The 25,383-nt window shown below is 50.7% G+C and overlaps 1 protein-coding gene across 5 annotated transcripts in view; it reads right to left on the minus strand.

The window, feature by feature from the left end:
* Positions 1-25,383, minus strand: part of PAX2 (paired box 2) — an 87,116-nt gene that overhangs the window by 23,681 nt on the left and 38,052 nt on the right. For 3 of the 5 annotated variants that reach the window (XM_032491085.1, XM_032491087.1, XM_032491086.1), the window contains exons 6-8: positions 21,519-21,604; positions 19,892-20,011; positions 14,247-14,315 (exon numbers count right to left, since the gene is read on the minus strand). In XM_032491085.1, the coding sequence (XP_032346976.1) occupies positions 14,247-14,315; positions 19,892-20,011; positions 21,519-21,604 (275 nt within the window). The remainder of the gene's footprint in view (positions 1-14,246; positions 14,316-19,891; positions 20,012-21,518; positions 21,605-25,383) is intronic. The other 2 variants (XM_032491088.1, XM_032491089.1) reach the window with 1 other exon arrangement.

Below are 25,383 nucleotides of genomic sequence, written 5' to 3' on the forward strand. Positions count from 1 at the left end.
CCTGGGTAGACTCACACCCCTTCTTCACCTGCCCTACTGCTTGTTAGCTTCCAGCAGCATCGACTCTGGTCCACAGGAGGCCCTTGCCACACTCACCAACAGCCTCCTGACTGCCTATGGTACTTTGACCCAAGGGACAGAGCAAACTGTGTTCCCAGTTTAAGAATGAAACTTAACCTTCGAGCTGCAGATCTGCCATCTAAGGCAGCTGGCAGAGGTTGCTTGAGAACAGGGCCCAGAGATAGCCCCTACATTGGATTCCCCTCACCAAGGCCCTGGTCACAGCAGGGTTCAAACAAAATGGGTCTATCTGCCCATGGTGGGAGTTGGTTCCAGGGAAGGCCTTTCCTAAATGACAGAGGAGGCCCTTGGCCTTCACCTTAATGGACAACGATTCTACCCCTCGTCAGGGCTCCAAGAAGAGGGCTGGAGTATTGTGCCACATGTCCTGGGTTTTCGGGAACAATTCTGATTTCCACTATCCTTTCCTACTTTCAGGCCACTGTTTTAGACTGAGGTTGGAAAATGTTGCTGTAGGTTTAGTAGGACCCTCCCCCGCCAGAGCAAGGAAGGGACCACGTGCTAGTCAGTCTCCATACATAGAGGATTCAGTCCTGTTCTGCTGTCCCCTGCCCTGCCACCAGCGCTGGCAACTCACAATACTGAGAGCTTATTACATGCCATTTAGTCCTCCCAACAACCCTGTGAGGTAGCTGCTGTGATACTTATTTTAAAGATAAGGAAACTGAGGCAAAGAGAGGTTAAGTAGCTTATCCAAGACGATGCAGCCGGTAAATGACAGTCAGGATTTGAATTCAGGTCTGTTTGCCTCCAGAGCCTACCCTCCACATCATTTCACTCTGTTGCCTGGGTGCCAAACCCAGGGGACCCAGCTGAGGGCCATGTGGCCTCACCCGGGACCCTCCCAGCATCCCCCCTTTTCTGCTTTGCATCCTCCCTACACTGAGCTGGCTACGATCCCTGAGCTGGCTGAGCCCAGACTATGTCCAGAATGATGAGGGGACACTTGGTCCAAACTCCTCATTTTACAGTAATGAAAACTAGCAGGGTGGGCAGTAAGGTGGGGGAGGGGAGGTGACCAGTCCAAGGTCACACAACTGGGTAGGAGGATTCTTGGGACTGGAGCCCATTCCAGGTGCTTTGTCCATGATGGCATGAGCACTCTCAAGGAGAGCAAGCTGCCCCAAGTCCTTTTCAGAATGAGGCAGGATATAAATAAATTAATTAAATTAAACAAACTGCTGAGTTAAAACTTTGACGTAGATTATTCTTTCAAGGGGAACAAAGGCTCATATTGTCTTCTCCCCTGACTACTTCATATTTGCTTAGCAGTTAACAAAAAGCTTTCACAGCCCTTACGTTATTTGGACTTCCTAATCACTCTCCAAGGTAGCTGGGGATTATAAACCCCTCTTAACTGGTGAGGAAACTGAGGCTCAGAATAAATAAAGTGCAGAGTAAAGGAGGGTAGGTCAGGGGCATATCCACCAGCGAGCCTGGTGCAGGGAAGGTGCCCGTGGAGAGTTGTAGCCTGCGCAGCAGTAATCTGCAGCTGCCCGCCTGCCCTGCCCACATGCAGAGCCTGGGCTCCAGCAGTGGGGCCATGCTCTCCATGCAAAAGAAGAGAATTGTAAAACCAAAGATCACCTTGACTGGAAGGAGAGCCAACTACAGGATAACAGTGGTTACTTCCTGATCATGAGCGAATTATTTCCTGCTCATCTAAGTTTTGTCTCATGGTTGAGGCTTTATACCATAAGCACATACCACTTCTAGCATCATGAATAAAAATGGCTTTTACTCCTCAACAAAAAGACATAATTTCCTCATTCACAAGTGGCCTTGTCACTCCCCATCTATTCCTGGGCTGCCCTGGAGCAGAGCCCTACCTCCTACCTCTCTGATCCCAGGCTAGAATCTGTCTCTGGCCAATCATGAATAGGGCTGTCCAGGGAGGTCTCAGTGGCTTGGGGAGGGTGGTGGGCACTGAGCACCACATATTTGGGATGAAAGCTACAGACAAGAGGCAAAACAGAAATGTTCTGTCTTCCTTGCGTGTTGACATTGTACCTGAATTTCCAAAGCAGTCACTGCAATGGACAAGAGAAATTCTTGTGCACTGACTAAGAGGGATGTTGGTAATACACAGAAGGAAATAATGCCACTTCCTCGGTCAGAAGACACCACGGCTATTAAAGTCTATAAAATCAAGGTGGAATGAACGGGGGCTGCCCACAAAATCCCAAGAAGTAGGAATTAAGCATTTGAGAGGAATTCTCTTAAAGTATAGAAAAGAACTAAACTAACTTCAGTTTTCTAAGCCCCAATACATATATGTACCTGTCTATGGGGAAACTGACAATATTAGGCCTTCCACATACACTCATTAAATCCATTCAACTTTATGAGGTGTTAATTATCATTCTCATTTTTCAGATGAGAAGGAAAATTATTTGTTTAACATTATCCAACTAGTAAGTAGCCAAAGGCTGGATTTGAACACAGCAATGTCTGACTCTAAGCCTCTCCAGTCTATCAAATTTGCCTTCTCTGTCAAAGATCATCATCACTGTCATTTACTGAGCACTAACTATGTACTAGGCAGGCTCCAGGCCCTTTATAAACATTACCTCTAATCCCCACAGAACACTGACAGAAGGGATATCATTAGTTCAATGTTACCAATGCAGAAATAAGCTGAGGGAGAGTAAAAAGCAAGTGCATGACCACACAGCTAAGGAGAAGCAATCTTGCGGAAGGATACGGGAAGAAAAGAGAAAAGTGTGGAGAAAGTGGGGATAGTGGGTGATGGGCCTCAGCCTCTAGGGGGGCTTCGGGGAACACAAGGGTTCAGGGGGCAGGGTGGAGGCTCTTTGCTCCATCCCGTTCTGACTGGTGGCCTCTGCTCCCATTTCTCTCTGCCTTAGCTCCCATAACACCACCTTTCCCCTCTGAGGGGTTCACCTCCAGGCCGGCCCCTAGTCTCCCCAGCTGCCAGTAGTTGCAGTTTCAAACTCAATTGTTCTCCTCGGTACTGAGGCAAATGGAGTCATTAATTACCTTCTATCGGCTGGGCTGAGTTCAGAACGCGATCAATATCCCCGCTTGTCATTCAGGGCAGCCTGCCTGTGCAGCCCCGGCCCCACCCCCACGGCAGCGCAGGACCGTGAGGTTTGGGCTGCCACCCCTGCCTCGCATCTGACTGAGAACAGGGAGAGAGTTTGGGGATGCTGAAGAATAGGGCTGCTCTCTGGACTGGGAGAAGAGCAAGGATCAATGGCATGGGGAGGGGCAGGGGCAGAGGGGAGAGGGAAGGAGAAAGAAAAGGGAAGGAGCATGAGAGAATGAGGGAAGGGCAGAAGACAGGAAAAGAAGGAGGGAGGAAAGCAGGGTCGCCATGTGCTGAGAAGGGGCTGCAAGGGCAGGGCTGGTGAACGAGCTGGTGCAAACACTGTCCAGGAAGATGGGATGACATTCCCTGTTGCCTCTCCTCCTTCCACTGGATAGTCGTGAGACTGCCCTGGCCAGGCACCCTGAGCCAAGCTCAAGAGGAGAGTTTGAAGAAGCCCTTGGAAACCTGGCCCAAAGCTTTGGCTCTGAGCAAGACCAGGTTCTACCCAACCCTCTGGCTCTGGCAAACCTGCAGTCCTTGGCTGAGCCCAGCTTCTAAATGCTCCATGAGTACATGATAGGGTGGAAGGCAGTGGGGTTGTGGGAGGACGGTAGGGAAGACGGTGGCTACCTGCCTGCCTGACCTCAGTCTTACTGGGCCCATTTACACTCATGTGCCTCTGGAGACACTAACTACATTAGTGGCCCTAACATAACACTGGACTGTGAGTAACAGCTAAGGGGTTGAAATCCTAGTCTTGTCCGTCACTTGCTCTATGACCTTGGCCAAGTCCCTTGAGCCTTTCTCGATTGAGTTTCCTCAGATGAACACCAGAGGGTTGCTAGCTCCCATCTCAGCAGTATTCATTTCTCTGTGTTCCAGTAGCCATCTATCCAAACTTCTATTGTAGAAATAATAACAACTAAAATTGATTCAGCTCCTATTATGGTATCAGACGCTATGCCTAACATAATCCACTGATTCAATCCTTAAAATAACAGCAGCTAACATTAAGTGCTTACTATATACTGGACGCTCACCTGAGAATTTTACATATATTAATTCATTGAATTTTCACCGGAACTTCAGCACGAAGCTTCTATTATTATCCCCATTTTGCAGGTGAGGAAATGGAAGTGCAGAGGTTCAGAAACTTTCTTAAGGTTACACTGCTAACAAATGATCGAGGAGGCAGAAGCAAACCCAGGCCATGTGCCTCTGGCAGTTGAGCTCATAACCTGGAGAAACCAAGCGATAGAGAGGCTGGGACACTTGCCTCGAATTATTCACTCCAGCCAGTAAGTGGCAGAGCCAGGTTTGGAATCTATATGTGTTATAGTTATTTTTTAATGTTTGTTTTCTCCATGAAACTGTGACTATTTTAAAGGCAGGGACCCGTCTTTTTCCTTTTTTGTAAACCTAGCCCAGGGCCTGACACATAGTAGGTGATAAAAAATGTTGCCTAATTTGTCAAATAGAATTCCAAAAGCAAAGATTGACATATTCTTTACTTGCCTTGCAGTTTACCTTTTAGAAGGAAAAAGAAGCAGCATAGGAAACTGCTTCTTTGGATTCAGTGTTATCACACTTGATAGCTGGAAACTATCTGGAGATAATTTAATCCAATTCCTTCTTGGAGATTTTTTTTAAAAAGGTCAGAAAGGTTGAGTCATTTTCCCATGTCACACAGCTAGTCATCGGTAGGATAGGGACTGAGGTTCTCAGCTCCCATACCCTTTCCACTAGTCCAGGATGCTTAATTCTGACCAAGAAAGAAAAATTGATAAAGGGAAGTGTTGGGGATATGAGGAGAAAGCAACCACATCAAGGGCTGACAGCGGTGAAGGAAGGATTCTGTTGGGCAGAATCTGACTTGAGGAAAGCAAACTGCTATGTGTTGAGGGAAAGAAAGGCAGTATGATCCCATGGCAAGAGACTCTAGAAGGGACTATAATTCCATGAGGACAGGACGCTCTAAAAATGAAATTCTGCCTCACAAGCTCAAATAATCAACCTGACAAAGTAAAGGGAGTGGGAGTAGGGAGGGGTGGAAAGAGAGGGCACTTAAGGGAAGTCATTGTTGTTGCACACGAATAAGCTTTAAAATATGATGAGTCTAGATTTTAAAAGGACATGTACACTGAACAGTGGAAGATTATGCAGCCATTAAAAAATCATGTTTTCAAAGAATATTTAATGATATGTGAAAATGGTCTTATATAACGTTGAATGAAACTAGCGAGACACAAGCTGCATATGTAGTATCATTGTAATTTTGATAAAAATTATATATTATATATATAATTATACATACATGGGGAGAAATGACTGTAAAGTATATGCCAAAATTCTAACAGTGGTTCTCAGTGATGAGGTTATGGGTGACTTTTTAAGAAATTTACTGTATCTTCCAAATATTTTACAATGAGCATGTATTACACTTACTATCAAACTAAAGTTATTTCTTTCCTCTTATAAAGGACGCACAACAGATGGAAGGAGGGGACCATAGCCAGGGATGGATATAAGAGTGGCAGGAGTCCATCAGGAAGACAAAAGCTCAGAACAAGCTGAAACAACAAAAAAAAAAGGCCTGGGTAGCTACGTTTGGAGAAAGAACAAAAAGGAAGGCAGTTTTAGGCTTGTGCTCGGGAGACAAGGTAATACAGAGAGAAACTAGAGAAAAGGCAGAACTTCTCAATCGCTGGCTTGCCTCTGTCTTCTCCATTAAAGGAAAGAATCTTCAAAATAGGACCAGCAGGAGTTGCCCAGGTCAGGAAGAAGTTAGGCAGGTAACTTTTAACCATTTCAATTGAGTTCACTCTCCTCCCAGTCCCAGATAATTCATATATCAGAACCTCAGGTGTGTGTGGGGCAGGTAGATATGACCCTAAATTTTTTGTTGATAATCTTTGAGAAGTTGCAATGAGAGGGCAAGGCAGTGAAAAACCAATGCCTTCTTGCCTAGCAAAAGAAGTGGAAAGGCAAGCTTATGCAAACAACACTCTAATACATTTAATATCAGGGTCTGGAAATCTTTTAGAAGAAATTATTGCACAGTTAATATGTGGGCACTGGAAAAGAAAGTGGTGATACTGTGGAGTCTGCATGCACGCACCAAGAATAAGCTGTAGCACATTAACTAGTTATCAATGCTTAGAGCCAATGCCATCCCCACCAAGGCTTCCTCAGTTGCCCTGGTGGGAAGCTACTGCCCTCCGTCTTTTACGTTTATCATAGCACTTTATACCTGGATCATAGCATCTATCACATATGCCTGTACAATGGTGTGCACCTCTATCTCCCCACTAGATTAGAAGCTTCTCGAGGTCAAGGACTGTGTCCTGTTTACCTGTGTAAATCAGTCCTGCTATGCTTTGTACATAGCAGGCATTCAACCTGCTCATCAACTTATATTGGATTTTAAAAAATTGATTGATTAAGGAAATGCTGTGGGTACAGAGAATGTGAACATTTCATGGAGAATCTTCCTAACTTTATGGACAAGATGAAGAACAATGAAATGGTTGACAGCTGTTGGGCTCAATAGTACCCAAAGCAACCAGGAAGGAGGTCTCCACTGGTGGGCCATGTGGCTTTCCTTTATTTTAAGGGAAAATAACTCTTTAAAAAAAAAAATACTTGGATGGTGACATAGAAGACATCCATATGATCTTAATTGGGTGGAATTAAGAGCCCAAACCAACAAGATGAAATTCAACAGGGATAAATGGAATGCCCTATGTTTAGGTTTTAAAAAAATCAATTACGCAAGTGCAGAATGGGGTAGACCTGACTTGATAGCAATTGATGTGAAAAAGTCTCGAGGTTTTAGTTGACCAGGAACTCAATATGAGCTTGAGTCTGACACGGCTGCTAAAAAATCGAATGTAATCTTAGGCTACATTATGGCTGTAGACTCTCCAGATAGAGAATGGCAATGGTTCTACTGTACTTGGCTTTGGCTAAACTGTCTCTCGAGTTTAGTGTTCACTTAAGAGGGACTTTAACTGTCAAGAATGAAGTCAGAGATGGTAACCAGGTTAGTGAGGGACCTCCCTTCAGTACGGGGATCACACTATGTGAGAAACTGAAATCCACCCGGTGTCTTTCCAGGTGCTCAGTAAATCAGGTGGAATGAATGGAAGGGAGGCGTCAAATGAAGATCTTTACCACCATTCTATGTAGTAAATGTCATTATCTGTATTTTCAAGATGAGGAAACTGAGATTCAGAGAGATTAGGCAATCAGTCAAACATCCCAGAGCAAGTAAGGAGTGGAGATGGAGCTCACATCCAGACATTTGGATTCCAGGTCCCATGCTCTTCCCTCAGCACCACAACTGACTCAGTATAAAGGCAGTGCTGCTAACAGTGACTAACTGTCCATCTGTGTCCTATGTCCAGGCAAGGGCTGTGACTTGTTAGGCAGAATTGCTGGAGGGCAGAGTCTTATGTGAGTGGCAGATAAGACCAGGTGATCTTTAAGAATCTGACTCTGCCTTGTCACCACTCTCAGCCCAGCCACTGGCCTCCCTCCACGTGGGAGGTGTCCCTGGAGACAGCCTCTCCAAATCTCAGACATTCCCAGCTTCAAGTCCCATTTCCTGCTTGCTCTTATGGCCACTTCCCCGGATTCCTACTGAACGCTCAGCCACATGGTTCAGCATTTAATTAATAGCTTATTGTTTAATCTGTGATAGCCTTGCCTCTCCATAGAAGGTAATTTCCTTGAGATCCACGTCCTGCATTATTTGCTTCTCTCAGGTATCCCAACACAGTGGGAACTTGGGCCCAGAGATCCCCAGAGGGGTCGGTCGGTGTAAGTTTGCTTAATATCCCACCCATTTACACACGGAAGCAAAACTACAGACTCTCAGCTCTCTGAAATGGTTTATGGGAAATCTGCCCAGACAGAGGACAGAGGGATGGCCTGAATGGTCATTTAGGGCCCTCATATTCCTAACCAACCAGTGGAGAAGAGGAAACCCCAGAGAATTATGCCAGTACAGTTATGTTCCCCGTTTGAGTAAGTCAGCCCCAGTCACCTGTAGAAAAGAAGGGCATGGACACTCACTGCCCACACACAGCCGGCCACGTGCACGCGATTCACATGTGAAGAACCAGGAGGGTAAGCAGGCATGGATGGGGGTGGGGAGCAAACAGGTAGTGGGAGAGAGAGGACAGCTGCACAGAGGAAGGGGACTCGTGAGTGCTGGGTGGGTTTGGGTGAATTCCCCAGAGTGATCAACTTTCCGGGTTGAGAGCATGCACTGCACCTTCCTGCTGGCCTGTGGGCAGAGGCTGGGGCCCCGGGCTCACTGGCTGCTGGCAGGGAAGGAGGGCTGGCTGAGGGTCTGTCTGTATGGACCCTGAGTCCTCCTTCAGCCCTCTCTGGGCTCTTGGGAGGGGCTGGGGCCTTCTGCCTGGTGCTGGGCTCTAGCGGGTACCAGAACCAGTTGGAAGCCTCTCTGGAGCCAGAAGGGAAGGGGGCTTTGTTAGCTCAAAGGACACAAGCAAGGCAAAAAATTACATACCAGGCCGCTCTAAGTATGCTTGTTTAAGAGAAACTGCTTGCATTTATGAAGTCTTTGGTGCGGAAAGCAGGGTTGCAAATGACTGCATCAGAGCGACAGTAAAGGCCATTAATTTCCTGTTATGTTTTCCTGTGTTGGGGGCTTTATTAATTTAATTTTACACTGTCGAACAACAGCGAGAGCTGACACTGCCACACCACCACGGCTGGGGTTTTCTTTTTGTGTGTGTAGCAAGGCTTTGCCTGACATGCAAATCAACGCTATTACCGGAACCAATAAAGATGTGTGGAGGGAAGAGGGGAGGGGTGAGGAGGGGGAGGCAAGGAAGGAGGGAGGGGAAAGGAGAGAAAAGGGGGAGAGAAAGGGCAAAAGCCATTCTTGGCCAGTTGCTGCCTCCCTCTATGCCTCACATCTCCTGGCTTCCCAGAGCATCTTCCATGACCAGCAATTTCTAGCCATCCTTTCCCTTCCCTTGTACTCTCTCCTCCCTTAACTCTCTGCCTCCAGATGATTGTATCTCTGTTGTCCTCCTCTGTCCCAGCTCCTGGAGGAACTTGAATAGGGACACAGAGTTCCCAGGAAGAGGTGGGAAGTAGATTTCTCCCCACTGCCCATCCCCAGCCCAGGTGTGTCTTGGAGGCAAGAGGCTGGGTGTTGCCAACACCCCCTGATCCCCACCCCAGCCAGAGTGCAGGTTACAGATTATTAATGAACATGCACATGAACCCATGTGTTTGTGCACATGAAGAAGAGTCTAGAAAGGCAGTTACTCCACCTTGCTTATAAGTCCCTCTGAGAGTTACCATATCCTAACCTTGTCAGCCATTTATTTCCTCCATATTCCCAGAAAAAAAAATACTGTATCTGATGGTTTTTCCTTAAGACACTCCAGCAGCTGTCTCCAGGAGCTGCAAGGTACCCGGATGGTCTAGACCAAAGTGCCAGAGTAAAATGGACGCCCAGCATCAGAAAACAGACAGGTTCCTGGGAGACCACATTCCAGTCCCTTTTACTACCTAGACCTCAAGACCACCTGCACCGCCCTTCACCCAGAGCAGCTTCCACCAGCTGTTTGTGGTCCGCACTGCAAAGGAGATGGAGGTGGGGGTCGGGAGGTAAGAGGGAAGGGAAGCTCCTAGGGTCACTCCTACCAAACACACTCTCCTGTGTTCCTCCATCCCAGGCTTTGCAGGCGGCTGGGACCTAGGGAGATCTGTGACAGCCAGTGAGAGAGAGAGAGAGAGAGAGAGAGAGAGATTGTGTGTGTGTGTGTGTGTCCGTGTCCATGCATCTCTCCCTCTGTCACTGGCTTGCTTTCACTCCTGCCCACACTTTCTGCTCCAGGAGCTGTCTGGCAGGCTCAGAGAGGCTGTTGGATGGACTCCAGCTCTCCCCAGGAGGAGAGCATAAACTTCATAAACTGCATTTACTTTAATGCAGGTTCCTGGGGCTGCTTTCCTCTGGCTTTTCTTCCCTCCCCTTGTCTGCTCTGTCTCGATCACATTTTATCCCTGCCCCTGTGTGCACCCAGACCTCTCTCTCTCTCTCTCTCTCTCTCTCACACACACACACACACACACACACTATAGCCAATGCTCCTGAAAAAGATGACGCCAGGCAGGAGGAGAATGGGCAAGGTGTAAAAGCTCTGTCTAAAGAAGAAAGCCTCAGAAAGACCCCCATGAGATGCCCACAAGCTTGTCTTCAGTGGAGATGAGCACAAAGGGTGCTTTGAGGCAGGTGGGCAGGCACCTCAGGGAGGGAGGGATGCTGACATTTCCCAGGGACCTGACGGCCAAGTGAGGAGCCACCTGGAGTCTGGGCTGCGGGCTCCAAGGAAGGGAGGGAGAGGAGGTGAGGCCTCCATGCAGGTTGAGGTCTGTGAGGCCTCCCTTGTCTGGTGCTGTCAAGGTCAGCAGGTTTGGGTTCACCGAAGGGTCAGGATGGTTTGAATTACTGGCTCTGCTGCAACTCAGCTCTGAGGCTCGTGATCGGTCTCCCAGCCCTCCCCCCAACCCTCCCTGCCTTCCCACCCTCACGGGGTAGAATGGGGTGGGTCCCTACTGGCCACCAGGGCCCTGAGGAAGGCAGCAAGGAGGGGCCCTTCTGGTGTAGCCAGCGATGGTCGGGAGGCTGCTGGGACCCATTCCTCTGGAAGGCAGCAGTCCTGCATCGCCCCAGCCTACCTTCTCCCCCATCCCTTTTTCTGAGGGGTCCTCTGGCCCCTGCCCTTCTCAGCTGCCTGCAGGCCTGCAGAAGAGATGGTGCCCAGGGAGTGGCAGGGACCCTGGGGCAGCCTCGGTGCCCAGCTCCTCCTTCCTGAGTCCATAGCCCCCGCCTGGGGGAGACGGGCAGAGCTGAGGCAGCGGATTTCTCGCTTGGCACCCTTGCCCACGGTGGGAGGAGGACGATGCCTATTTGCAGGGCTGGAAGGTAGTTGCCAAGCAGAAGATGAGGGGGTGAAGACCTTTCCTGACAAGATGGGTGTGCATACACATGCACGGGGCGCCCAGCCTCAGGGGTGGGGAGGACCCGAGGCGTCTGCTGAGACAGTTGAAACACTGCGCTACATTCACCCTGACTGCCAGCGGTGCAGGGTCACACACAGGCCCCTGCCCTGCAAATCTGTACGTTCTCTCCTGGGGAGTGGGGTCGACCTAGCTACTCTGACTTTTTGGCACTTTAGGGAAAAAAAAAAGTACTCTTTTGTGCTAAATCACAACACACTTCCTCCAACAATCAAATAAAACTTCATCCACAGCTGCATGATCAGGTAGGGAAACTAAGGTGGTTAATAACTTGGCCACAATCTCTGGTATAAATGCAGGGATTTATGTACAAATTCATGCACCTATGTCAGCTACACACAGCCATGGCTAAGCCCTGGAACCTCCCCACAGAAAAAAGTAAGTCCATGTGTGCACGGGGCCCAAGGTGAAGGTCGTAAACCTACCTCTGTATAATGACCTGGTTGGGGTTCAACAGGCTCGTAGCCAACATTTCCCTGAGAGTTTGGCTAAAATATGTGATCCAACTAAGATAGAAAAACTCCCCCTTCAGGTATGAACGGTCTCATTTCCCAGGTTACTAGGAAGATATAATCAAAACAATGAATGTGTGTTCATAAGTGGATTTTGGGGGGCTGTGTGTCTTAGTGAATGCTGACCTGTGAACTTTAGCTCTCTCTTGGACTAGAGTGGACATTAGCCAGGTTTTGAATATTTGTTGGAAAATGAACATAGGTCAAGCCTTGCTAATGCATGTAAAGTTGGGCACTTGTCCAGACAGATGATTACCTCCGTGCAGACTTGGTTTCTGGACTCTCAAAGGACCTGCCTCCTGAGGGTCAGTGTCTGTGACCTGTGCTAGGTAGTACAGTATGTGTGAAATCATCTAATTCTAGCAATAATCCACAGAGGCACTTTCCTTAGAGAAAGTCAGACTTTGCTTGGCTTCCCTCTGCCAATATACTGTCTCCTCTCAGTGCCTGGCTAGATCTTGGAGGAGAGTGAAAGCAGAAAAAGGCTCTGCGACGCCCTGCCCATGATGGAAGCTCACTTCAGAGGTCTGAGGGCACAGCACAGCACCCCAGATCCACACTCCTGGGTGGGTGGGTATTCTCTAAGAAGGGAATCGGATGGCTGGGAATGTGTGTGTGTGTGTGTGTGTGCATGTGTTTAAGGACTGAGTGGCAAACAGACATAACTGTGCCCAAGTGCTGGGTTTAGGTTAAGGAATCAGTGCAACCTCGTTTTGTTTATCCAACATAGTGCAACCTCCCCTCGTCTTCTGGGCCCTCCTCGGCACCCTTCCCAGCTCCTTCAGGCTGTATCCTCTCCCACTAAAATGGTGCAGACTCGGCGAAACTTCTCTCTTCTTTTCCCATGCAGGGAACGCTCACATCCCTCTTGGCTTCTGCCAAGCCCCCGCATCAGGACCAAAAGGCCACAGAGAACAGGTACTGTGGGCCCAAGAGAGTCAGGCTCTGGCTCCAGCCTCTGCCCCTACATGTCCGCCCCCTATAAATCTACCAAGGAGCCCTCACCTGTAGACTCCCCCCAGCAGCCTCTTCCAGGACCACAGGCCCAGGCCACAGGCATCCAAAGTCCCCAAAGTCCCCAAATTCCCCAGGCCTGGCAGCTGGCCAGTGGCAACGCCTCTTCTTCCCTGGGGTCTTCCTGGCCTGCCTTTTCAGACACCAGCCCTCCTCTGCTGCCCCTCCAGAAAGACAGCAGGGAAGAGATACTGGTGGCCAGGGCATGCCTGGTTTACATTAATGAGATACAGCGAGTGTAATCCAGCCATGGAGGCAGCCTACAAAAGGAGGTGATCGCGGGCGGCCAGGAGCAGAGCCGCTCAGGTAATTGGTTTATCTATCTGGAAGCAGGGGGAGCAATCTCAGCACAGACAGACTAGCAGTAAAGTCTCTTCCTTAAGGCTATTTCCTTTGTCTTTTCAATTGCTTGCACATCCATGTGAGAGAGGGAGAGAGTGTTAAAGAGAGAGGGAGAGGGAGAAATGTTAATTTGTGAATTAATGGCTTTTCTCAGCGGAATTGTAAATTCAAATGTCACCTCACACGGTGACACCACGGCTGGTCTGCTGAAGAAGCAATGATAAGATCCCCCACCTCCCTCGGTGCCCCTCCCTCCCCAAAGATAGCTGCGGAGTGGAACATGCTACTTTTAATTTGCAATAACAACACAACAGAGGTATGCAGTAATGACTGCCTTCTACCCTCCTCCTGGCTTCCTTCCCCCGAGTCCGGTTGGCTCCCCACTTCCTCCCTCCCACCCCTCTGCTCTTCTGCAACAACACCTCACCTCACCCCGGCTGCCCCCCACCCCACCCCAACCAGGGCCTGATCACATGGGGGGGGTGTGCCTTTGGAATCGACGATGCTGCAACCCTCTCTTCTCCTTCAATAATCAGGGAATTAATGACCCTGAAGTTAAAGTGAGGCTGATACCGAGGCCCTGCCCAGCGTTGGGAAAAAGCCTTCATTGTTTTCAAGCAGGAGGCGGGCAGCAGTGAGGGAGATTCATGGATGGAGATTGAATATGCAATTTTCTTTCACCTTGCCAAGAGCTGCCCCTGGGCTGTGCCTGGCCTAAATTTTTCCTTTTACCATCTCTGCCTTATCCGGCCCTCCCACCTCCCTTCCATTCTTTCCAGAAAATTACCTTCAAAATTGATTTCCACTTTTACAAACAAATATAATGGGAACACAGGAAAAAACTTGGGCCGTGATGAATTAGGGCTGTCAGGTGCTTCCAGGTCTCCTTTGCTTTTGTTTTACTACCCGATCTGCTCTTTGTTTTTCCAAGGGCTGGAAAAAGTGCCCCCCAACCACTGAGTGTCTGACCCTCCAGGCCACGGGGCCTTAGCCCCAAAACCCGGCAGTGGCCCATGGCAGAGTGAGCCAAGCCCTGAGACTCCATTAGTCTCTTGGTTTCCCAGTGGAAGCCTGAGCCACCTTCTCCTATTCTGCTTTCTGGTCCTTGAGAACCCATTCTAACCACCCCCTCCCAGCTGTTACCCCTGGCCCCCGCACCGTGTTCCCTCTGGCCCCCATACCTCTTAAAGTCCAGACCAGATGCAAACCTCCACCTCCTCTAATGTGGGCAGGATCAGTGTATACCTCGACTAGAGCAAATAAGAGACAGACAGACACTGAGAGATCGCGAAAGACAGGAGAGTCAAAGACTGGGGGGGCAAGCCCTGAGATTGGGAGATCAGGCTCCTCTTCGAAGGGCAGCAAAAGTTCCAGTCAGCAACTCTCACACAGCCTGAGGGTGTAAAGGTTCCCAGCCTCAGTCTCCCTTGCCTCAGGCCCCAGGCCACCCCTGGAGGCAGGTTCAGGGCAGCCTATCCGTTTGCGAACAGAATGCAGAGTGATGACAAAGCGCCCTTTGGGCCAAACTCTTTATATATACCTGTGCCTCAGGACCATGGAAACTTAGCACACCCAGGCCTGGCTTCTAGCTCTCCCTGCTCCCTGGAGCTGGTGACAGGGATGTGGACATGCACCTCCTCACATTTGACCATTGAGCGTATACACTACCCAGAAAACTGTGTGCCTGTCCAATACACAGCCTTCCCCATTCCCTTTCCCCCAAGATCTCAGAAAGGTAGAAACACGCAATACCCATATTTGCATAAACCAAGTAAAAAAGCCCATGTATGTCCATAAAACAAACATACATTTCCCAAGTAAATAAATACATTTGTATGTGGGAGCGGAAATACACAGCAAGGCTAGAGGAAGGAACTGCCTCCACGTTAGAAAAGAAGGGGTCCTATATTTATCTGCACACATCTAAAATGCCTGTGGAGACCCTAGTGGGTAACTGCAGAGTAAATGTTCCAGCACAGATGGACAAAGGTCCTCCCAATCACATAGGGGAGGCTGATGTCTTTCCCCTGGTGCCCTGGTCCCATTCAGGTTGGCTTGTCCCAGCATCAGCTTCCCTAGGCTGCCCTGCTTAAAAGGGGCTGCAACAAGATGAAGGAGTCTGGACCCCCAAAACTTTCTTTCTGACACAACTTCACTTCCCCTTGAAACATAAACCTGCTGATTACGCCCTCCTTCCGAGACACACAGCGAGCCATCTTCCAGGATGGAGTTGGCTCAGCACTTCATATCTGTGATCTCAGGTGGTCCTCTCCACAGTCCCCATGAAGTCAGTGCCATCACCATCTCCAGTTTACAGATGAGAAGACTAAGCTGATGAAGGTTAAGTGAGTTGCCCAAGGCACTAGGATTCCAACAGGGCTGTGCCTCCCTACAGAGCCCTTCCGCAAGGATGTATGCTGCCCATCCCCACTGCACCCTGGGGACTGCCTGCTGGCCTCCACCCTGAATCCTTCTTCCTTGTGGGAAGCCAGGGCTCCTAGACGGGCCAGATGCCACTCTTTTCCACAGCCCAATCCCCTCATTTGCTCCAAGTCAAACCTGAGCAACACACTAGGGGACGTCTAGGAGGAAAACTAACTAAGGAAATAAACCGCTTCTTGCAATTATGGCTTCATCCAAAGCAGAAGGGAGCGATTAAAGGCAGTGACAGGGCTTGGCCGTTTGCAGCCCTGCAGCCCGCCCTGCCTGCAAACGCACAACTGCACTGGTTTGGCACCTCTCAACTGCACAATTCATTGTGCACCTAATTAATGGAATGCAAAATCACAGCTCCCTGCAATCCCACACATCAAAGGATGATATCAACACACCTCCCCTCACACAGATCAAAAGACTCAGACCATATGACTTCATTTGGATTTTTGGACAAGTTATGTAATTGCTCTGGGCTTCAACACCTCTGATGGACAGCAATGCTTTGGGCCACGGCTGAAAGCAACTGGGTGAAGGTAAAGGACTTTGGTCTTTCAGCCTGAAAAATTACAGAAGTCCCTCTTGCAGCCACATAAGGAAAGCATGCAACATTCAGGGAAGCAGTGTTCCCTCAAAGGCCCCTAATATACCCACCCATACTTGTAGCTAAGAAGAGGTGATAGCAAAGATTTTAGCGGGGAACTGAATGGGGAGCTACCTTCTCAGACTGCTGGACAGCCTGTCTGCTGGGTGCTTCGTGACATAACTTCCTTCTCTACCCCCGGTCTGTCTACCTGTCTCACTCTGGGACCTCCTGGACTCTTAGGGGGAGAGAGGAGTCAAAGCTTCTTGACTAGTACTTTTCATAAAGGAAAGTCTGGGGATTTTTCCCATTCTTCCAAAGGCCAAGGCATGAGGGGGCATCTCAAGCAGGCTCATAGTCACCGTCAGTTTCATTTTTCCCCAGAGTCACAGCTGATCGGCCCTTTAGTAATGTCTCCCCAAATCTGATTTCTGCAGATACTAATAACGCTGTCCATATTCTGAGTGCCAATGCCAATAATGCTCTGGGTATTATCACTGTGAACACCAGTAACTACTGCTGAGATTTGTCTCCGATAATGCCAGCACACACTGCAGTGATTGTCCTCGCTAATGCCCACCACCGTGACATTGTTAGAGCTGAAGAATAGGCCGAACTGTACCCAGAGGCAGAAGCCGGAGCGGCTTCCTTGAGGACAGAGAGGCTCACGGCTTGCCCCCGGGGCATGACACTTCTAGGGAGATGCCCCAGTGCGTGGCGCCAAAATAGGGCCAGGCTGGCAGGGGCACAGGGTCCTCCTGGGGGAAGACTTGCCTCTCCACTCCCTTGGGGCCTACTCCCTCTGTATGCATCCCAGTTCCCATGCTGGCGCTCCTTGGGCCCCCAGTCAGTGTTCTGCTTCGCCGGCAGTGCTGGCCTGGGAGCTGAAGGACACACCTGGGTGTCTGTGCAGCCCGTGCCCGCGGCCGCCGCCCGCGACCGGCCTGCCAGCTGCCGAGCTACCTTGGCCCGGCTGCCTGCCGAGCTGGGCTACATCATCTTGACACATAATTATCTCCCCTATTCTTAATCATCGGAGCTGCTTCCTAATGCAAACTGGGCCTGGATGCTTGGAGGCACCCAGAGTTGGGGGAGGGGGGACAGGCTGCGAAAGGTCTGCCTTTGCTCTGCCTTTCCTTTCCTTCCCTCTCCCTTCCCACCTTTGTCCGACTGATCAAGTGTGTGTGAGTGTGTGCGTGTGTGTGTGTGTGTGTGTGTGTGTGTGTGTGTGTGTGGTGGAGCAGTGTTTCGAGGGGGGTCAGGGAGAACTGAAATTCCTCATAGGCCCCCACCAAAGGAAGGACTGTTCCTTCTGGTCTGTGGTTGGTCAAGAGGAGAGAGAACTCCCCCCACAAAAGAAGTAGGGTCTCTGATCCTTCTTGCCACCTGGTCAGGCCCAGGGCTAAGTGTTTAAGCAGGAAGGGTAAACTCAGAGGCCGCCATTATCTCTCACTCAGAATTCACTGCTACCTGAGCTGTCTCCCCGCTCACCAGGGTCCTGCTGGAGGAGTGTCTTCCCAAACTCAGCCTTGCTCTTCTCCCTTCCTGCTCAGACACCTTCAATGGCTCCTCATTCCCCCTAGAAAAAGTCTTTATATGGTCCTGTCTTGGCCTGCTTGCCTGTGACCCTAACCCTCTACTCAGCCTTCCCTCCATGAGGTCCCCTATGCCCTTTCATCTCAGCCAAAGCGCCCTGGGTTTTTTCACCACAATACCTTATGGTCACAAGGCTGAGTCTATGGGATAGAATTTCACACTACCATTGTCTTTGCATCATGCCCCTGGTCCATCCCTCAGGCTCCTCCTCAAAGAGCAGCTGTGCCTGGAGGTTCACTCCCTCCCTGCTCTGCATTCCCATGGCCTGCAGCCCAGACCTCCAACACGACATAGATATCTAGATATCTGATGGGCCTTCCTGCTCTCTGGGCTCACGGGTTTTACGTGCCCCACTAGACTGTAAGCTCCTTAAGGACAAGAATCATATCTTGTTCTGCTTTGGGATCCTATAGCACCAAGCCTTTCTTGCAATGGTTGCCCAGAAAGGGTTCAGTGAATTGAATTGACTTGAAACAATGGGTGTGATCAATTGCTCAGAGAGGAGAATGCTCTGTTCTGGGCCAGCAGGGCCCGACTCGGGGTGGCCAAGGCCTCCTGCTGGTGCCTCTCTACCCCAGCCTCCTGTCACAGACCGTAGGAGCCCAGAAAGCAGAGGACATGCTTTGCCCCAGCCGCAGACCAATGAGGGAGAGTACAAAGGGGGTCCCTCGACCTCCCCCGGCCCCTGGTCATCTCACAGGTGCTGGTGGTCAAAGAAGAAATTCTCAGGGTCTGAGGCAGAATCTTCCAGGCCACTCAGGGTGCCAGAGGACTTGGTGAAGGCCTGAGTGTGGGAAACCCCCAGGGAGAACTGAGACCCAGGCCCTTTCACAGCCGCCCCCTGCCCATCAGTGGTTGCCGCCAAAACAACCACAATGAAATTTAGTGAGTGGCAAAGGCCGTGGCAGCCAAATGGGTTTGGATATTTTGGAAGAAGGAGAAATAGAGCCAGACAAGCTGTTTTCCTGTGAAACGAGGCCATTAGGGCTTCTGGAAGGAGGCCAGGCCCAGGTCATCACTGTCTTGCCAGACCCAGGCCTCTCCTACTCGCTGTCCCTTCTGCTAGAGGCCAGGGCTCTCACACTCTCTTTTCCCTCTGCCGGGGCCCAGGAAATCTCAGCTTTGTCCCTTTTCTCTCTTTTTTTACCCTCCAAAGCTGCCCCAATCAAGGGCTTGTCTATGCTTGGGATGACCACATGATTTGTTGTCCAAACAGGACATTTTTGAGAGAAAAAGGAGATGCTGACTGGCCAAGATGCAGAGACAAAGGCATAAATTGGGACTGTCTGGACCCATGGGATATATATTCATCCCCTCTATGTTCATTTTAGAGGGTTCTGTCTATTTCATGGGAAATACCCTTAAAATCAGACACCCTCCCTAGACTGGGAGGCTACTGCCACCCCAGCAAGGACCATAAGATCCGGGAAGGAAGCAGGCTTTAGCCACTCTTGTCTCTGGGCCTGCCAGCACGGTGCCCTGGCCTCATGCATCAGAAGAGAACCAGATGGTCACCAAGGGATCCTTAATGTTATTTGAAAAATTCTTTCTCCCAAGTCATTACCACCACTCTCTCCTCTGATTCCCTTCCCTGCTCCTCCTTCTCTTCATCCCCCTCAACCCTGAACTTCCTGTCTAACAGCTGGCTGCACCTGAGGGATTACAGGGAATGAGAGGAAGGGCCAGAGAGGAGCCTGGATGATGTCTCTCCCAATGGAGAAGAGCAGAGAAGGCCCACACCCAGCTCCCTGAGTGGGTTTTAATGGGCACAAGGTCCACGTGTTACAGGGAAAGGACACCAGGGTCAGCTGTGCATGACATCACTCCAGCATCTCCTGATGGGTTGGGATCAAGAGAGGACAAGGCAGGTTGGCCTTTCATCCTCAGGTCAGAAACCAGCTGTCCCCCAACCTCCAAAACCTTCCCACAGTACATGGTTCATGCTCTTCCTCCTGGCAACCCACAGGGATATTGGGGGTGAATCCTAGCAGAAGGTGAGGCGGTTGGGGCTGTTGAGCAGATGGTGAAGCTGATGGCCCCACCAGCAGCCCGCCTCCCTCTCTCCAGGAGCCAGCAGGGCAGTGGGGGGACCTGGGCTTTGCTACTAAAACTGATCTCACAGCAGAGCAGCTGCGAGGCCGGTCCGAAACCGGAGCTCTGAGTCCAAGGACAAAGCATGCACAGAAGAAGCCAAGCCTCTTCCCTCCTCCCTACCTTCATCACGTTTCCTCTTCTCGCCATTGGAGCGAGGGATCCCCAGGATCCCGTTGATGGAGTAGGATCCCACTGGATCATTGGAGGCGCTGGAAACAGGAGGGGAGGCCGTACTGGGAACTGGATGAGAGTAAGGAGGAAATGCCATCAGGATAGTGGTTGTGATCACAAGCCAAAGCCCCAGGACTGGGGGCAGAGAGAAGCAGAGAAAATGAGGAGGGATGGGGAGTCCACAGTCTCCTTCTTCGTCTGAGGTTTGAAGGGGAATATGTTGCTACAGACATTTCAGGCTATTCACTGCTGTCTACCCCGGGCTGAATGGTGACCAGTCAATTCCAGCCTCCTCTGCAGACCTAGAGATTTCACTCACTGAACTTGTTCCCTGAAGACGGATGGAAACAGCAAAGCTAACTCAATCTAGAAAGTGACTCAGTGGACCTGCAGAGAGTATAGCTCCTAGGATGCCTCCCCCCTTGCACAGCTCATCCCATCCCGGGGGGCCAGGCAAATCCTTCCAAACAAACCCCAGCCCATTGTTTCTAGTCTCCTAGGAGGAGTTGTTACCCGTGCTGATTTGGAGTTTCTGGCTTTCTAAACTCTGTCTCTGATTCTCTCAGAGACACAGGACTGGTCCTGATATTCCGCAGGAGCATGAAGCTCCTCTCCCCCAGTTGCTTCTGGTCTTGAAATCACATAAGTTCCTAATTCCCTCTCCAGGCACAGTGTAGTGAACACATTCACTCCCCCATGATCAGCTCAGGTAGAGCCCGGCCCAGCCCTGCCTCCCAGCACACGCTGTAGCCCGGGCTAGTAAACAACGCTCCTGCCAAGTCCAGGAGGGCTGGGACCAGCCGTTTCTACTTCTTGCTGGTCAAGAGAGAGAGGATAGCTGCCAAGAGAGGTGGCAGGAGGAGTTTAACCACATCCCAGCTCCTCAAGCCCCAGGCCTCATATATAGCTTCAGCAGCACCAAGTGCCCTTGGGCCAAAGGGAAGACAGTAGGTGTGGGGTGTGAGCAGATGTCTTGGTGGGCCTGGGTTATATCTCTGAGAGGCCATGAGAGAGGGTCAATTGATGAGGAGGCTGGAGAGGGATGGAGAGTCACCGAGTGGATAAGAGAGAGACCAAGGGATCCAGAGAGATGGGCCAAGAGGGAGGGGGCCATGAGGAGAAGGGGAGAGAGACAGATCCTCACCTACAGAGAGGAGAGGAGAGAAAGGGAAAGGCAGACAGGAAGGAAGAGGGGAGAAGAAAGGAGAATAATCTTAAAAATGTTAAACAGAAATGGAACAAGCAAGTAGGTAAGAAAGAGAGAGGGGCAGAGAGGGAGAAAGAGAACGAAAGATGGAGAAGGGGGAGGAGGAAGGGAAGGAGAAGGAAAGCTAGAGGGGAAAGAGAGAGACAGACAGACACACAGACTGATAAAGGCAAGGCAGCTGGGAGGAGATGCGGGTGGGAGGCAGAGAGGGGTCCTGGGGAGCTAGTTTATCAGGCAGATCCCAAGCCTCTAGGAGCCCAGGGAGAGCACAGGCTTGGACCTCAGACAGCTGTGCATTTCCCAGGGATGAGGCTGCGCTTCCCAGCTCTCAGGGTGCCCAGCTTCCTCACTTCCCCCCAGCCCTCTTACCAATGGTGTGGCCAGGGGCAGTCACTCCGGTCCCGGCTCCATCCGGCGTTGGGTGGAAAGGTTGCTGAACTTTGGTCCGGATGATCCTGCAACAGCATCACAACAGCATCACACATCACATGCCCTCTCCTGCCCTGGCCAATCCAGCCCAGCCCTGCAGAGGCGCTCCCCCAAGCTCCTCAGCTTCCTCCTCACCCATATGCTCCCTGAACCTCTGCCCTCTCTGACTGCTACAAGGCATGAGCTTGCCCTCACGTTGGCTCTGTGGATCCAGCCTAGCGCAGCCCTGGGCGGAGGCAGTCTGCATTCTGTCCTGCAGCCCTGCACAGAGGCGGTCTGCATTCTGTCCTGTCGTGTGCATCGTCTGAACTGCAGCTTGATGTTTGGTAGCAAGGATCAGGGTAGCAGAGTGAGTGGAGCACAGCATCCTTCCCCTTCCTGGGCATGGGGATTGCCCTGATGACTTGCTGTCCACCCTTCCCTCCTCAACCACACACATCTCCTCCTGAGAGGAGTCTGGAGATCATTTTGGAACTGACTTTCCTATTGGGACTGTATCACAGTCCTCCAGAGTCGGGGGACGGGATGAGATTTCCCCATTTTGTGAGCTAAAGGGAAGTACCCAGGGAACCGCTGGGTCACAGGTAACCAACCCTTTTGTCTCCAGGATCCTGACCCAGCACATGGTCCCTTTGCCAGATGTCAGGCCCTAGGCAACTTCCTGAGCCCACTTAGTGCTCTCAAACTCATCAAAGCTCTGCCCCTGCCCAGCTCGCTGGCCCACTGCCCTCCTCCTCAGAGACCTTACTTGGATCACAGCTTCTCTGCTAGGCTGGGCGAAAAGCCTGGTGCCCTCCCTATGCACTCCCAGGGGTGGGGGTCCAGATCGAACATCCCAGGGATGGGAACTGTCAGTGACCCAAGGCCCCAGGGCTCAGCGATGCAAGAGACCCACCCTAGGGGCAGGATGGAGGAACACTCCCCTCCAGCCACTGGTCAAATCGGGTGCCCCTGGAAGCCACTTTTCTGAAGGCATTGCTTCTCTCCACAGAGAGATGGGTGAGCCAAGTTCATCTTTACCAGCCAGGTGAGTCACAAGCCATGCATGGAATGAAGCTGGGGGGAGGACACATACCCAGAGAAAGCCAAGGAACCCTTAGGGGGCCAGGCAGTAAGTGCCTAGAGGATGCAGGGGAGGAATCATCCCCCTTGCAAGTGGGAGAAATGGGAAAGGAGTCTTTGGAGGCGGAACTTGATGTAGATCTTCAAAGCAGAGTAAGGCTGAATACACACACACACACACACACACACACACACACACACACACACACAGGAACCAGAGGCACAGTGGATAGTGGAAAAAACACCAGGCTGCATGGCTTTGACCTCATCTTTATCTTTTTCCGGGCCTCAGTTTCTTCAGCTATAAAGAGGTTAGACAACAGGATCTTTAAGGTCTCTTTCCCCCGTAAATAATAACATGATTCTAAGATGAACATAGAAGCAGAGAGGAGGGGGTTACACGCAGGCGCTGGAGGAGGGTGGAAGCAAAGCCTGGAAGCCAAGCGCACATGCCAGGTTAGCGGTTAATGCCCAGACCAGGAGCTGTGGCGGTATATGTAAGAGAGTAAGAGGAAATAAGGCTGAAAACTTGGAGGTAATGATGATAATAGGTATTTTCCACTTATTGAGCATCCATTATGTGCCAATATTCTACGCAATTTCTATTCCTGTATATACACTACTGTAAACTCTCAGACAACAACCTCCAAAGTAAACACTATTATCCTCATTTTGCAGATTGAAAACCGAAGCCGACAGTGGTTAGGAGCTTACTCAGAATCACACTGCCAGCTCAGGCAGCGTTCGAATTCTGTCTCTAAAATGTGTGCTTTTTGTTGCTTTGTCACACTTCCCCCAGCACACAGGAACCAGGTTTAGAGAGTCTCAAGCCATGAGCAATTTCTAAACTGAAGGGGACGTGCACAAACCAATCCAGGCAGAGTTATCTACAGGCAAGAGGCCATAAGGGGCTGGTCTCAGAATAGAGAGGGAAGAATTCACAAGACATTGTGAAGGCAGAATGGTCAGGATCTGGCAACTCACTGGAGACAACCAATGGCTCCAGCATGCCGGATGACTACACCTGGCAGGCTGGTGGTGTGTCCCGCTGTCAGAAAGAGGGATGCGGGAAGATGACTGGTTTGGTTCTTGACATGCAGCATTTGAGGCGGTAGGCAAGTGTCAAGGGTTGGTGGGGAGGGCATGGCCCAGCAGGTATGGACTGGGGAGATTGTCAGGGAAAGGAGTGTTGGTTGAGACGAGAGGCCTAAGAAGCAGACGCTGGAGGACACCAACTATCAGAAACTGAGGAAAACAACCTGACCTTGCACAGGGGTCAGAGTTGGTCTTACAGGAAACGGCAGAACCAGGATCAGGCAGTTTTAGCTAAGTCAACAAAGAACATTTCCAGAAGGGAAACATAATCCACAGCATCAATGGTGACATATAGACTGGAGGGACTTGGGAATAAGAAGAGGCACCAGATCTGGGAATTTGGTGACCACTAGTGACCTTGGGAGGGCAGCCCCAACAAAGCAACTGAGGCAGAAGCCAGACACAAAGAGCAGAGGAAGTGGACAGGCAGAGGGAGGCAGTGGACGGAGACTCTCGCTTCAGAAGTTTGTAGAAAAGGAAAGGAGAGGAAAGTGTGGAAGCTGAGGATGGAACCGGCAGCTGAGTGGATAGAAGGCTGTTTAGAGGAGGAAGGACCTGAGTAAGCTGAGGAGGAAGAACCCGTGAAGAAGGAGACACTGAAGCTGCCTGAAAGTGGATGACGGCGAGAGAAGGCAGAGCAAGGAGAGAACGGAATGGTGGGCTCAGGGAGGAGGTGGCAGGAGACCGTATGTTGTGAAGATGTCAAAAATTCTGGGTTTGGAGCGTGATCACAATGGGGAAGACCTGACAGTGGTGAAAGGCAGTGTAGGCTGGTCTCTGGGAAGAGTCTAGAAGGAGGCTGAGCAGCTCAGAGCGCCTGCTCCTCATTCATTGCAGCAAAAACTTCTGGGATTTCAGTGGGTCTGTGGGTGGCTCTGGCTTGAGGGCTGACGGGTTCTGGACTGAGGGAGCCACAGGACAGAGGCTAGGGGAGACAGACAACTGGATGGCCTTGTGGAGTTGCTGTCTTTGTTACCCAGAGCCTCTGACCCCTGGGGCACTGGTGCAGAATTTAGCTGAGGCAGCAAGTGATGGAAAATCACTACTCCTTGACAGCGGCGTGGTGGTGCAGGGGAGAGGAGCTAGGCAGGGTGCCTGTTGTGAGTTGCTAATGCTCTTGGTGTCCGTTCCCGTGTCCCAGGCGGTGGGCATGAGCTGATCTCAGGTTACAATCAGGAACCTTGGAGGGCACGTCTCTACTGGGGGCTGGGAGGTGCCATTTCTTATTTCTACAGAAAGACTGCCCTCCCGGGATACCTGCTCCCTACTCTTCCTTCCAGCAAACTCCTTCACAGGGATGCGCTCTCTCCCCCACCTTTCCGGGGAACATCCTGGGCTTTGCCTTGGTCCAGCACAGGGACTTCAGGCACTTAGCATCTCACCCTCACGAGGGTGTGAGCGGAGCAAAGGGAAGAAGTGGACAGGCTCTGGGCTCAGTCTCCTGAATCTGAGTCCCAGCTCTGTTACTTGTTGCCTGTGAAATGCCCAGCAGTTTCTTATTCCCTCATCTGTAAAATAAGATAATAATACTCTCCACTTCATAGGATTGTCATGAGGATTAAATAGGATAATTCACATAAAATGATTAGTATGATGCTTGGCTCAATAAATGCTAGCTATAGTAATAGCTACTGGCAGTAGTATTCCT

The sequence above is a fragment of the Camelus ferus genome, chromosome 11 (genome assembly GCF_009834535.1).
Source record: "Camelus ferus isolate YT-003-E chromosome 11, BCGSAC_Cfer_1.0, whole genome shotgun sequence".
Taxonomy (NCBI): Eukaryota; Metazoa; Chordata; class Mammalia; order Artiodactyla; family Camelidae; genus Camelus; species Camelus ferus.